Raw genomic sequence first — 14,033 nt, forward strand, 5'->3', positions numbered from 1 at the left:
AGAAGATTATACAGCTTTAACACTATTCCTACTGTATACAATTATTTCTCAAATTCCTTGTTGCACTAAAGATTTTAACGAAAGTTCAAAAGTTTCACACTATGTTTCTTACACTTAAAAGAAAAAAAGGCTGCCTGTGAAGAACAAAACATACTTTCAAAAACCTGCTAACAAATCTTGATATTACAACTCTCATCATGGAAAAGTGAGTGGCTCTGAAAAGAGCCTTTGGGGGAAGCGAGATATAGAGAAACTTTTACTTGGAGCTGGTGTACTTGGTGACGGCCTTGGTGCCCTCGGACACGGCGTGCTTGGCCAGCTCCCCGGGCAGCAGCAGGCGCACGGCCGTCTGGATCTCCCTGGACGTGATGGTCGAGCGCTTGTTGTAATGCGCCAGGCGCGACGCCTCGCCCGCGATGCGCTCGAAGATGTCGTTGACGAACGAGTTCATGATGCCCATGGCCTTGGACGAGATGCCGGTGTCGGGGTGGACCTGCTTCAGCACCTTATAGACATAAATAGAATAACTCTCTTTACGGCCGCGTTTGCGTTTCTTGCCATCTTTCTTCTGTACCTTAGTCACTGCTTTTTTAGAGCCCTTTTTGGGGGCTGGAGCGGATTTGGCAGGCTCTGGCATGGCAAAGAATTACCACACCACAAAAATCGGAAGACTAACGGGGGAAAACACAATAAAATCCCGAGTATTTATAGCACGTATATACAAATGAAGATTAACAAATCTAATCTTTGATTGGACCAAAACCGGCCAATAGAATAATAGTATGTAAATGAGGGATTCCAAAATTGCTTTTTTTATTGGATAAACAACCAAACCCTCTGGGAATCCAATAGGTTGATTTACAATACTATTACATTACTAGAAATTCACTAAAAAAAAAAAAAAAAATCTCGGCACAACATTTTTTTTTTAAACTTTGAGAATAAGTAGACACCTTCGCGTTTGGTTACGAAAACCAAGGAAGGAAATCCTGTTATCTAGCCGAGTCCACTCCTGACTGCAGCTCCGCTGGATTTGTCTTAAATTGTCCACGACACTTCGGGTCTCTTGGGTAAGAATCCCGAAATGCTAGGCCATTGCAGTATTGTAAGGAAATAGTCTCAGAAGACTCTCGATCGCCGCCATCTTTTTCCAGGTTCCGCATAACAAACGTTTTTTGTCGGCTCTTGCCATTAGACTGACCCGGGCTGACATTTTAAATACATCAAAACCAAACAGCAGAGTCAAATTACCAGTTTGAGACAAACCTGGTATTAAAAACCCAGGGATTCCAGCATATTGGAATTTTGCTGCGTGTACCCTGAATGAAATACAAAATTCTTTACGTCTAAACAGTATATCCTAGAAGATTATGCTACAGTGAACTAGATATTTACTATAAATATAATAAAATAGGACTAGAGATGCTTAGACAATGGACTTTTAAATAGGGAATAAGGACGGGGAATTTGACCAGGATGAAAAAGGTTTAACTGTCCTGAAAATGGCGGGTGTTTTTTAAAAGAGAAATTCTAAAGCACATTCAACTTTAAACACATTCTATTTTGTATATCCAAACAAGAGAAAAGTTCAAGAATATTAAATGACTACTGTAATGTGCTTATGGATCTTACTTGTGTGTGTGAAGCATTATCAGTGAAACAAATAACTTAGAAAATGACTTGTTAAAAACGGCTGGGAAGACGTCTGCTAATTGAAATTAACCAATCAGAAACTTGTACCGAGCAGATAAACCAATCCTAAAGCTCCCGGAGCACTTCCGGAATGTAGCAACCGATGACTAAAAGGAATTGCTCACAATCCAATCAGAGTGATTCTGTTCCTGTATAAATACAGGAGTAAATCACTTTCTCTAATCTGCTGGTTTTACGGCTAAGATATGGCGCGTACTAAGCAAACTGCTCGTAAATCAACCGGCGGGAAGGCGCCACGCAAACAGCTGGCCACCAAGGCGGCTCGTAAGAGCGCGCCGGCCACCGGCGGCGTGAAGAAGCCGCACCGCTACCGGCCCGGCACGGTGGCGCTGCGCGAGATCCGCCGCTACCAGAAGTCCACCGAGCTGCTGATCCGCAAGCTGCCCTTCCAGCGCCTGGTGCGCGAGATCGCGCAGGACTTCAAGACCGACCTGCGCTTCCAGAGCTCGGCCGTGATGGCGCTGCAGGAGGCATGCGAGGCCTACCTGGTGGGGCTCTTCGAGGACACCAACCTGTGCGCCATCCACGCCAAGCGCGTCACCATCATGCCCAAAGACATCCAGCTCGCTCGCCGTATCCGTGGAGAGAGGGCATAAGTTTCGTGATTTGAGTACCTACTTTTTAACTCCCAAAGGCTCTTTTCAGAGCCAACCACTTTTTCTCTGAAAGACGCCGTGATACTTTACAAGTAAGGATCACCGATAGGGCACGAAATCGTATCTGATACAGGCCTGATAGGTTCTCTGACGGTGTCCTTGACTGCCCTGAACTTGGCTGCTTTCTCGGCCCCTGCGTGTCCCACCATCGGTAGCTTCCGTAACTTATGTGACTACTTGGCGCCGTTCAAAGGAGTGCAAGTTATCTCTTAGGCTTAATTGAGCCTTCAGTTCCGTGGTTGTATTTCCGAGAGGCCACCTTGTTGAGCTTGAACCGAGACCAAGGGTCCAGAAAACCCTGCGCCACGGTGCCCTGCCTCACCAGAATTTTGAGGCCCAACTCATCTAGCAACCACTAGAACCTTGCTGACAGTGGGTAGGGATACACTCCTGCGCTCCTTACAAGGTGCCATGGCTTAGGTTATTAGCTGGGGCACCGAAAGGAAAGACTGTTGGCTTTGACAGCCCCTGTGGACATCTTGACAGCGGTCTTTACTCGGATCACCTCCACAAGGGCCAAATCCACCAAGAGAGTTTTCAGCTAACACCCTTCAAGAGATCTAATCTGGTTTTCCTAAATTCTCTTAGTCTCTAAATCCAATCCCATGAAAGTAGTTCATATTTGTTACTAAAATAAAGTCCTTGGAAGTTTGAGTGTTCTCTCGCAGGAAATATTCTGTCCTTGCTCTCTTATTCATACAAAAGAACAGTTTTATGCTATTTGTATTAAACAGATATTCCTTTCCCATGGAAGTAACAGATTCCTCACTATTTTTAAACTGGTAGCTGATGAGAGGGGCAATCAAAAATTCTGTTCTGAAACCATACGGGCTGTTATTTGAAAATGTAGAAAGTTGTTTACTAATTGGATTACTGTATGATGTTTGAAAGGATTTTATGTCTAAACGCTTCATGGAATTCCAGTTTCAAGATGGGCAAGATATCCTTAACTACAGAATTGAGAGGTTTCTGTTATTATTATTATTATTTTTAATAGGCTGTTTCTCCTCAATAATCACTAAGGAAAGAGGTTAGTCAAGGTCTAAATTTAACAGTGACAAAGCTGTAAATTAATACACAGGCCAAGTTAGCCATAGTAGAGTCCTGGAGGTTTTATAGAAGAAATCTTTATTCTTGGAAGTCTGTCAAACATTGAGACTTGGGTGCTGAGAACTGAGGAGTCGGAGTCGGATCTTGTTATATCACTAAATCCATCAGAACATCTAGAATGGTCCTTTCCCTAAAACAAACCCTAAGGAAACTATTCAGTCAAATTGGAATGTAAAATAAAAAATCATTGAGGGAACGGAAATTACCATTTAGTGCACTGCTGGTTACAGAAATAAGAGATTCTTAGGGTTCAAGTAATTTTTTCTTTTCTTTTCTTTTCTTTTTTTTGCTGAGAAAGATTTGCCCTGAGCTAAGATCCATGTCAATCTTCCTATATTTTTTAGTATGTGGGCCGCCAGCACAGCATGGCCACTAACAGAGTGGTATAGTTCCACTCCCGGGAACTGAACCCGGCCCCCGAAGCAGAGCACACCAAACTTAACCACTAGGCCAGCAGGGCTGACTAAGAGTTCATGTAATTTCAATATATAGTTTTCCTAAGTAAAAATAATCAACATTTATTGAGTGATTGCAAAGGGCCAGCAGTCATGTAATATTCTATGAAGGCTCCAAAATATAAGGTAAATTCAATAGTTATTTACTAAAATTACCTATTACACATTATTATTCTATTAGTACTTTACAGATAAAGAAACTGAAACTAAGAAAGTTTCAGATAATAAGTAGTAGAGCCAAAACTTTTCCCATTAGGTATTACTGTATTAAACAACAGCATCAATATAATCCTCATCAGTTACCCCTGAGGGCTTTATTCCTTGAGAAAGCTGTCATAGGAAGACTGACAGGCTTACCTTAATTCTTTGATATACGTTAAAGGAAATGGATGGGTTTTGAAAATTTACAGGATGCTATATGATTGTGAAGTTCTATTATATGATAATTATTACAGCCAACTGCACAGAAATATAACTGATGAACATTAATAAAAATATGACATTAAAGTGGACAATTTTTAGCCTTTCTGCCCACCATTCAAACAATAATCTTGATGGTTGACACACACATCCAAAGTAAGTTTTTTTAAAATTTAAAAGGCATACATTGAAACAGTAGTGCTTAATATCAGATGTTTTTTAAATGAATTTTCATTTTATTGGGGAAGGATGACAAATCTAACTCATGTCACATTTTATATATACCTTTTGGTACATTAAGTTGTATATCTATTTCAGGCTTATATAGTTGTCTACAAGTATATACAATTTTTTAAAAAACGAGTATATAATCTCTGAATGACCAGTAGTTTTATCTTATGGAAATGATAGAAAAATATCAAGACAATTAAGAAATTCCATTTTATCTTTTCTCCACCCCCTCTCTACCCCATCAGAGGTAAATATTGATATTTTACACCTGGAAACTTTTTTACTGCAGAAGTGTTATAAATATTTTTGGTTTCGTTTTTGCAGTAGCCCCAACACCTTGGATGACATACTTCAGAAAATAAGGGAGTTATTGCCTAAGTCAAGCCATGAGGAGATGGATCATAAAAGGGGCAGAGAGATTTATTACCTTTGACTTCCTACACAGAAAAACAGAAAATGAAATCGCTGAATCTGATTAACATCTAGGGATAATCCCACTCATTTGACAGGACTAAAAACACAGTCAGTTAAAAACACACACACAGAGTAGTTGGAAAACAAGACAAAGAAGGCTAATGCCCTAGGGTTTAGTTTAACTAAAAAAAAAATAGATGTATTATAAATTTTCCATTGATAATAATGGCACCCAATTATTAAATGCCATCAAAGCACATTGTTAGAGAAACTAGACTTTTAGATTAGGGAATTTTATTCACAGAGATGGAACTTGAGATGGAATTGGAAAGATTCTCCCAGGTAGAGAGGAGAGAAGAAGGAACTGTATGTGGACAAAGTTGTCAAAAAAAAAAGAACAAAAAAAGAAGGAATAGAACGGTAATCTGAGTTGCTATTAGTGCTAGTTAGTGTGAAGCATTGTTATGAAAAAAGGCCAGGAAGCCCTCATTTGAACATAAGGCAATGGGGAGCCAGTGACCTTTTTCATAGGACATATAGCAGAATGACCAGAATTTAGGAATTAGCGGCTGGAGAAACTAGAATTAGGATGCTGGTTTGGAAACAATGGAATCATCCCAGATATGAGAGGATAAGGAGAAAACGTGAGAAGGGAGAAAATAGTTACCGAGACTTCTTTAAACATCAACCTGATTTAGTGACTGAGTGACAGGAATAATCAAGGCCTCCACACAGTGACATGAACTTAATCTGCCTCCTTCAGTTAAAAGGAGCCAGGCAATTACTAAGTAGAAGGGAGAAAGTAGTAACTTCAGACTGGTCCTAAAAATTACTTTGACTCACACTTATGCCATATGCATAAGTACCCTCCTGCAGTTAAAAAAATATGAACATGCCCCTCCCACTTTCCATGCTAAGACATCTTTTTTAATTCTTATTTTTTTGACTGTGTGTTTTGGGGACAGCTACTCACACAGGCTCCTGTCTGTCTGATATTTGCCATCTTTAAATGTCAATCTGTTGAGTATTTCTAAACCTGGGTTTTTGCCACTATAATTGACAGACCATTTTTGTTCAGCAAAAGAGCATGAGAAACCCAAGCATGAGCATTTTAGGAGACCCTCCCAGGGAGACCATCCTGGGGATGTGGGTTAGTGATGAAATATAGGGACTGGGAGTGAACATCTTACTCCCTCATCTTCCTAATGCAGGACATTAAGATGTCTCTCGTCTTCTTTTCCTATCCCAAGATGTTCATGTTAATCTGATTTAACTGCAAAAGAATTGGGGGAGATGGAGGAAGATTTAAAGAAGTTCTGATTCCCTTGATAACTAGGGCTTGTCCAAGGGAAAGGAATATAAATATTAATTTACATAAACCGGAGTAAAACTCTAGAAGGTCCTTGATTGAATCATGTTTAACTGATTCTGATTCATTCCAAATGGCTTGTGAATTGGAGGGTTCACAAAGGGCCTAAAATAGAAATACATGAACTCCACTCCTTTTATTGATTATTGATGGGGAACATGTAAAGAAAACGACACTAGGAATAAGAAAAGTTGTGCTTGAGACCCAGCTCCACTATTTATTGATAAGGTGATTCTGGTCTTTTCCTCTTTCTAAGCCACAATTTTTTAAACTGTAAAACAAGCATTTTAACTATACCTACCTAATGCAAATACTTTATGGTGAGGTGGTTATAGAAGTGCTTTGTAAACTGTAAGGAACTACAGAGATCTTATATAGTTATTTTGACCACTCTTATTGAACATCGCATTCTTGCATAATTCTTATTCCTCATCACTCTTCATCAAAAGCCTAACCCTCTTATTTTGGATATTAAAGACCTCACAGATCTCTTCCTCCTTATCTTTCCCATTCGAAGCAATCTCTTATTTTCAAAAAGATTCTTTTGAGTAACTATTTCACATTCTCCCATTTATCCAGATCTCCTTCTCAACCAAGCCACTCTCATAAAAGGAAGTTTTTTAGCTCTTCCCAGAAGGAAGAAATTATGGGATGCAGCCGTGACGGGGAAAAAGTGAATACCTGCTTAGATGAGCAAGAAAGACACTGAGAGGCTACATACCTTTTTTTTCTTTAAGTTTAGACAGTAAAATGTAATAAACTATTAACCAATAAGTGGCCGAGTGCTGTAAAAAAAGAAAGTGAAGAGGCGTTTCAACCAGGAGGTATTTGTGTCCACTGGAGATCTGCTCCGGGGTTCATGACTTGTTTTGTACTGTGGACTCCACGGATAGTCTGGGGAAACCTATAGACACCTTCTCAAAATGATGTTTTTAAATACATAAAGCATACAGAATGAGAAAGCAGCAGTAAAACACATGGGCTAGACTGGTGGTGTAGCGGTTAAGTTTGCATGCTCTGCTTCAGTGGCCTGGGGTTCAGAGATTTGGATCCTGGGCACAGACCTACCACATCGAGCCATGCTGTGGCAGGCGTCCCACGTATAGAGTGGAGGAAGATGGCCACAGATGTTAGCTCAGGGCCAATCTTCCTCAGCGAAAAGAGGAGGATTGGCAACAGATGGTAGCTCAGGGCTAATTTTCTTCACCAAAAAAAAAAAAAAAATAGTTATCAAAGTGCATTTCTTTGAAGTATGTATATGTTTCATTAGTAACACTATTAACATAACAATGTTTCATTAGTGACATCAACAAGGAGCAGCACGTGGAATAACAAATGTCAGTTTCAACAACTCAGAATGAGTAGAAACTTTATTTCAAGGTCTCTGAAATAACTGCAAAGTCATAAGAAAACATCTGTGGTTGCCATTGTTGAAACATCACAGGTACTGCCAAAGTCCATTGTGATTAGTTGCCTACAGGCATAGTTGAAGGAAATGCTAAATTGCATTTAGAGTTTGTGAAAATAAAGACATAATTTTTCCCCGTCTAGGTTTATAGCCCCACAATGGTCTGCAGAACTCAGATTTTTGTCAAATTTGCCAGTAAAAGTAAGTGGACTTCCCTGAAATCCGAAAAAATAAAAAAATAAAGCAGAACCACACACACACACCCCCAAAACAAACATCAAAAACCTCAGCCCTGGGGATAAAGTGGAAATGGTAGAACATCAGGTCGACCTATCTTTCTAGAGCCCATTTATTTTCCCTTGGTTACCCCATCTCCAGGAGCTCTCTGACCAGCCATGCTGCCTTCCCAAACGTTCTTTTTTTTTTTTTTTTTTTTCCCCTCCTTCCCTATTCCTTGCCCATTCACGGAAGAGCTGTTAGACAGCCAATCATGACTCCCTGGGTCTCTCAACGATTTGTAGGGAAGGAATTTGGCAAAGAGGGTAATTTATAAACCGCCAGAGATTACTTTTACACTTTTTACTATCGTTTAGCATCAGAGTGGTAGCAATAATTATACAGATTTAGGCAGAATAACCATACTGTGAATAGTCCTCCAAAAGAGGACATCATTGATCTCAAGGAAAAAAATCCAAGCTTTTCCATTGTTTCACAGTTATGCACAAGTTTTAATATCTCAAACCCTGATTGGTGCGGTACGTATTTTCTCTCTCTGACGCACACGCAAATAGGTCCAGGGGTACGTTCTGATTGGCTAACCCTGAATAGCCTCTGCAAACCAATGGGAACGGACATTTTACGAAACATCCGGAGGCTATAACAATCCCTTCCCCAGACTGGCTTGTTAGAGAATTGTACTGTCTTTTTTAATATGTCCGGACGTGGCAAGCAGGGCGGCAAAGCTCGCGCCAAGGCCAAGACCCGCTCTTCGCGGGCCGGGCTGCAGTTCCCCGTGGGCCGAGTGCACCGCCTGCTCCGCAAGGGCAACTATGCCGAGCGGGTCGGGGCCGGCGCGCCGGTGTACCTGGCGGCGGTGCTGGAGTACCTGACGGCCGAGATCCTGGAGCTGGCGGGCAACGCGGCCCGCGACAACAAGAAGACGCGCATCATCCCGCGCCACCTGCAGCTGGCCATCCGCAACGACGAGGAGCTCAACAAGCTGCTGGGCCGCGTGACCATCGCGCAGGGCGGCGTCCTGCCCAACATCCAGGCCGTGCTGCTGCCCAAGAAGACCGAGAGCCATCACAAGGCCAAGGGCAAGTGAGGTTTAAGACCTGTGCAGCAGAAGCCCAAGGCTCTTTTCAGAGCCACCAAATTATCAGCAGGAGGACTGTAGCCAATGAATCATCATTCATTCATATACTTCTAAGTTCCGGACACCCGGCGGTGCGCGCGCATGATTTTACCCTGTCCCCACTAAGCGAGTCGGCTGGCCAATCACATAACGGCGGTAACTTTAAGAAATACGCAAGTAATAGTTAATTTCAACTTGTTTTTCTGGTGGTTTCCCAAAATATATTCAGTTAAGCTCTTTTACCTGACATTAGTGGGTGGCTCTGAAAAGAGCCTTTGAGACTTTCAGATCAGGACTTGCGCTACACCTTTACTTCTTCTTTGGCGCCGCCTTCTTTGCTTTCGTAGCCTTGGGTTTGGCAGATTTAGGTTTGGCTGCCTTGGGCTTAGGTGCTTTGGCCTTGGCGGGACTCTTAGCCGCCTTCTTCGGTTTGGCTGCCTTCACCTTTTTCGGGCTCTTCGTTACTTTCTTGGCCCCCGCAGCCGCCGCCGGTTTCTTCGCCTTCTTCGGGGTCTTCTTGACGCTCTTCTTTGGGGTGGCCGCGCCCGTCGCCTTCTTGGGCTTCTTAGCCGCCCCAGCAGCCTTCTTGGGTTTGGCCGCGCCCGCCTTTTTCGCCTTGGGCTTGGCCTCGCCGGTAGCTGCTTTCTTGTTGAGCTTAAAAGAACCGGAAGCCCCAGTGCCCTTGGTCTGCACCAAAGTGCCCTTGCTTACCAGGCTCTTCAAACCCAACTTGATGCGGCTGTTGTTCTTCTCCACATCGTAGCCAGCGGCCGCCAGCGCCTTCTTCAGCGCAGCCAGAGACACACCGCTGCGCTCCTTGGAAGCAGCCACAGCCTTAGTGATGAGCTCGGACACGGGGGGGCCGGACGCTTTGCGTTTCCCAGCAGCTGCGCCTGTTTTCTTCGCTTTCTTCTTAACAGGTGCTTTCTCCGCAGGTGCGGGAGCAGTGGGAGCAACTGGAGCAGTCTCCGACATTTTTCTGTTTTGCCAAGACAGACAAAAAGTAAGCACAAACTGTCAGAATGGCGTAGCGCGGGCGCTGGTGGCTGGGGGTTTATATAGAGAGTCGCTGAATGATGATTGGTTCCTGCTCCGTGCGCCGCGCAGCCTAGAAGGGCTCCTCGGCTCTGCTGTGTGGCTGTGTTTCTTGCCCCTTAAAAAAGAAGAAAAATATACGAAATCTGGGCACGAAATAATTAGGGATTTGGGGGAAACGGATCCGAGAGTCTTCAGGCTTCATTCCTGCCTCATTTGCTATACCTAGTTTCAAAACTGGCACCCTGAAACTTTCCTGATTCCCCCAACTCTCTTTAAAACTTCGGTCAAATTGAGACAACTTTCAGATTTTCCTTAAAAATACTATTTCTCTCTCTTTCCTTTGCAAATCTTTCTTCCGGGAAATTGTTCTGCACATTCTTTTCTTTGTAACTTTATATAAATAAACTCCTTTTTATTCAGATAAACAAGGAAAATCGGATTTTTCGCGAGAGCAATAGCACAGCTCTCCCGCAAGTTCTTTGCACTAAGCACTGGGAATTGGCACTGGGGTAGAAAATTCTACGTACAAGATGGATAACTATTTTATAAAAGGTAGATTTTTTTAAAAAAGTATTTGAGTGACCAGTGTGTAAATTGGCTTTGAGCCCCGTGTTTTGGTGATTTAAACATTTTAGGAAGAATGGGGGGTGAGGTCGCTCCATTCGTATTCTAGATAAACAGTTCTAAATAGAGTCACCAATCCTCTTAAAAAATTAGTCTCCTAGATTTTTCAGACCTAGAATGAGCATTAGAGATCAACCACCCCATCAACACAGAAGCAAAGTGAATCGAGAAGCAATAGAATGGCAGTTCTACATCATTTTACCAGCTGTGAGCTGAAGAACACTGTGAGATCATATGTTTAGAATATATTCTATCTTTGTTAAAATTGTGAAGTACTTAATGACCAACACCATGTCCATAAGATTTTTATCCTCCAATATTTAACATAGAATTTTGTACATATTTCCCATGTTTCAAAATTGTGTTTAAAATACAAATTTGATTTGACTTCTTTTCAACATTGCAAGTAGGGACACAGGATTAGAAAGAAAAGATTCTCACTTAAATCACTTTCTGAATGTTCATAATTCTCCCTGGGCTTTTTTCCTAACAAAATATGAACTAGGCTGTCACAACCTAAATTAATTGGCTGAATATGTCCACCTAGGGAGCTGAACAAACATTTCGTAGCAAATGTGACTCATTTTACTACTCTCCCTCTCTTAGTTTGCAACACAATAGAGCTAATGGAATTAGGTAAATATTGCATAATTAAGCACAAAATTAATATTATCCACCAAATAATCACATACTGGAATTTAACACCACATGTATTAAAACAAATGAAGAAGAAAAGTATTCTGGAGTTGTTTTTCTTCTGGGAAATAACCCTATTTCCAAAAACCTAGTTATTCTGGCCTACTATCAATGGCAATTTGAGAATTTTCTCATATAAATACAAGATAGTATAATCAACTGTAAAGATGTCATCTCTCCACACTTTAATTCCGTAAAAATCACTTGTTTTGTTTTTAAATAGTCATTTATTGGCTGGCACTGACTGAAACCAAGTGTCTCGGACTTGAGACTATGTTATATACCAAATACAAATACTGTGTATAAAGAGGTAAGCTTCTAGGGTTGGATCTGCAGCATCTAATTCTCCCTAGGCAGGCATGTTATGGGTGTCTAGAGAAAGGGGCTGTTTGTCACCCTCAGTAGCATCATTGTCAATAGCAATGGTCACAAACACCATATATGTCCTTTTCCTTTTCAGCCTAAAGCCTAATATTATCTAGACCTAAACATACAATTAAAACTCATGCTTTTAAAAGTTTACTATTTTGGTCATCATTGTAGTCATAATATCAGTTGTTTAATAATTGTTGGAGTTTCCTGAGTTATATATACTCAATTTAAGATAGGTGAAAAGTTCTTTCTCCAGCAGATGTGACCCAATTCATTCTGTGCATCTCTTACTGGTTCCCATGGCTATTTAGGTTCCAAATAAGTAAGAACACAGTGGGGCTAAGGGCCATTTCCTTAATTGCATCTAGGTAATCTCTGCCCTTCCTGGAGGGCAAGAGTTGAGACTCGATTTCATCTGAAAAGTTCTTCTCCAGATGTAGAAGGATGGGGCTGTGCTGCACATAGCTACTGTTACTGCTTGAGACCCAGATACCTGTCCTCTCTGTAACTGTAATATGGACAATGTTCTTGAAAGCTGGATCACCCCATGGGACTGTAAACTGGAAAGTTTCACCTATGATTTTGATAGCCCACAAAAAAGTTGTGTTTATTAATTTTGAATTCTAAATCTGTATATATCCTAAAACAGTGGGTTTTCCACTAGACTGAGACTTGAACCCTTTATTTTAGAGATGTAAAAAATAACTGAGAAAAACTACAGTTAGATAAGTGATGGATATCTCACTTATGACTTCATGTTCTCTCAATTTTGGTGTTAACCCTCCTCTTACCATAGTAAATGACTGTGAGAGATATAGGTAGTGCTCACCGGGTCAGTCCACAGGGACTGTGCTTCAGTATTCCAAACTTCAGTGAATTTCAAAGGTTAAAGGAGAATAGTGATTATGTTGAATAAATACCAAAAAGGGCAAAGAAAAAATAAGAGCCGTATAGCAGATGGAGCATTGTGTTAGGGTCAAATGTATTCAGAAGGGCCATGAAAAATCACATCTATTTTAATTTCCTATCAGATAGTCTCACCTGAGGACACTTCCACTTAAAACTCTGCTCCTACACAACTATATCTTATTGATTTTATTTCCTAAAAAGGGCACTACTACCGTCCAACTTCCAATTTTCTTTTTGTATGTCCCTCTCTCCATCTGTAATATCTGGTACACCCAGAAGTTGGCTAACATCTATTATACTTCAAAAATACACCAATCCTTACTTCTTGCAGTAAGCCTCATTCTCAAATATCTGCCACACTCCCTTTCCCAATCTAGACTAGAAGTTCTTCAAAAGAAATTCACTATCACAGCTCAGCCCAATAGAATTCATTGCAATGATGGAAATGTTCTGTATCTGTACTGTTGAATAGATAGCCACTACCTACATGTGGTTATTGAGCACTTAAATGTGGCTAGAGCAACTGAAGAAATTAATTTTTTAAATTTTAATTAAATTTAAATGAGCACATGTGGCTAGTGGCTAATGTAGTCCAGCAGAGCTTTAAAACAACTCTTCTGAAACTTCAATGAGGATATCATGCACTTGGAGATTTTTTTTTTTTAAATGCAATATCAATTCAGTAGATTTGGGGCTGGTCCTGAAATTCTGCACGTGTAACAAGCTCCTCGGTGTTGCTAATGTTGCAGGAATATGGCTGCTCTACCCATAGCTACTAGGCCAAAAGTAGGAGTATTCTGGACTGGTGTCTGACCCCACACCCTTAATTTACTTTTCTCTTCCCTCAGCTAGACATTGAGTTCTTTAAAAGAACATGTGCGATTGTCTTTGTGAACCTGGTATTTGTACACCATTCTTGGCATATAATAGACCTAAATTGTTGAATGAATGAATTAATGATTCTTGTTTCATGTCTTTCTCAAAACGGAGAGCACGAGAGATCACTGTCTGAGTCTGCTCCCTGTACTTGAGCTAAATCTCAATAGTGTCTGACTCAAGGAAATGAATAGTCTTCTGACTACCTATACCCTAAGCACCGGCAGAGAGGAGATTTTTAAAAATGACATCTGTAGTACTTAGAAGGCCCTCAGTGTGAATATGTGCAGCGTGAGCAAATGTTGGCATTTGTCTATTAAACATATCAACCTATCATCTGTATGTAGAACATGACTTCAGTTTCTCTTTTTACTTGGCCAGTATTTCA

General features: G+C 41.1%; 3 protein-coding genes across 3 annotated transcripts; 1 reads left to right on the plus strand and 2 right to left on the minus strand.

Annotated features, from left to right (window-relative positions):
* Positions 1–203: 203 nt before the first annotated feature.
* Positions 204–665, minus strand: LOC101388253 (histone H2B type 2-E-like). The gene has a single exon (XM_004432046.3). It carries the CDS (start codon positions 635–637, stop codon positions 257–259), a length of 381 nt encoding a protein of 126 aa, XP_004432103.1. The 5' UTR covers positions 638–665; the 3' UTR covers positions 204–256.
* A 1,201-nt stretch (positions 666–1,866) lies between these two features.
* LOC147915395 (histone H3.1) lies at positions 1,867–3,023 on the plus strand. The gene has a single exon (XM_087438126.1). The coding sequence runs from the start codon at positions 1,899–1,901 to the stop codon at positions 2,307–2,309; it is 411 nt and encodes a 136-aa protein (XP_087294252.1). The 5' UTR covers positions 1,867–1,898; the 3' UTR covers positions 2,310–3,023.
* Positions 3,024–7,706: 4,683 nt separating this feature from the next.
* LOC101406804 (histone H1.3) lies at positions 7,707–10,164 on the minus strand. The gene is made up of 2 exons (XM_004432033.3): positions 9,444–10,164; positions 7,707–9,052 (listed from the first exon to the last, which is right to left on the minus strand). Exons 1-2 carry the CDS (start codon positions 10,103–10,105, stop codon positions 8,824–8,826), a joined length of 891 nt encoding a protein of 296 aa, XP_004432090.2. The 5' UTR covers positions 10,106–10,164; the 3' UTR covers positions 7,707–8,823.
* Positions 10,165–14,033: the final 3,869 nt, after the last annotated feature.

Source organism: Ceratotherium simum, chromosome 13 (genome assembly GCF_057802395.1).
Source record: "Ceratotherium simum simum isolate JZ-2026a chromosome 13, ASM5780239v1, whole genome shotgun sequence".
In the NCBI taxonomy this organism is placed as follows: Eukaryota; Metazoa; Chordata; class Mammalia; order Perissodactyla; family Rhinocerotidae; genus Ceratotherium; species Ceratotherium simum.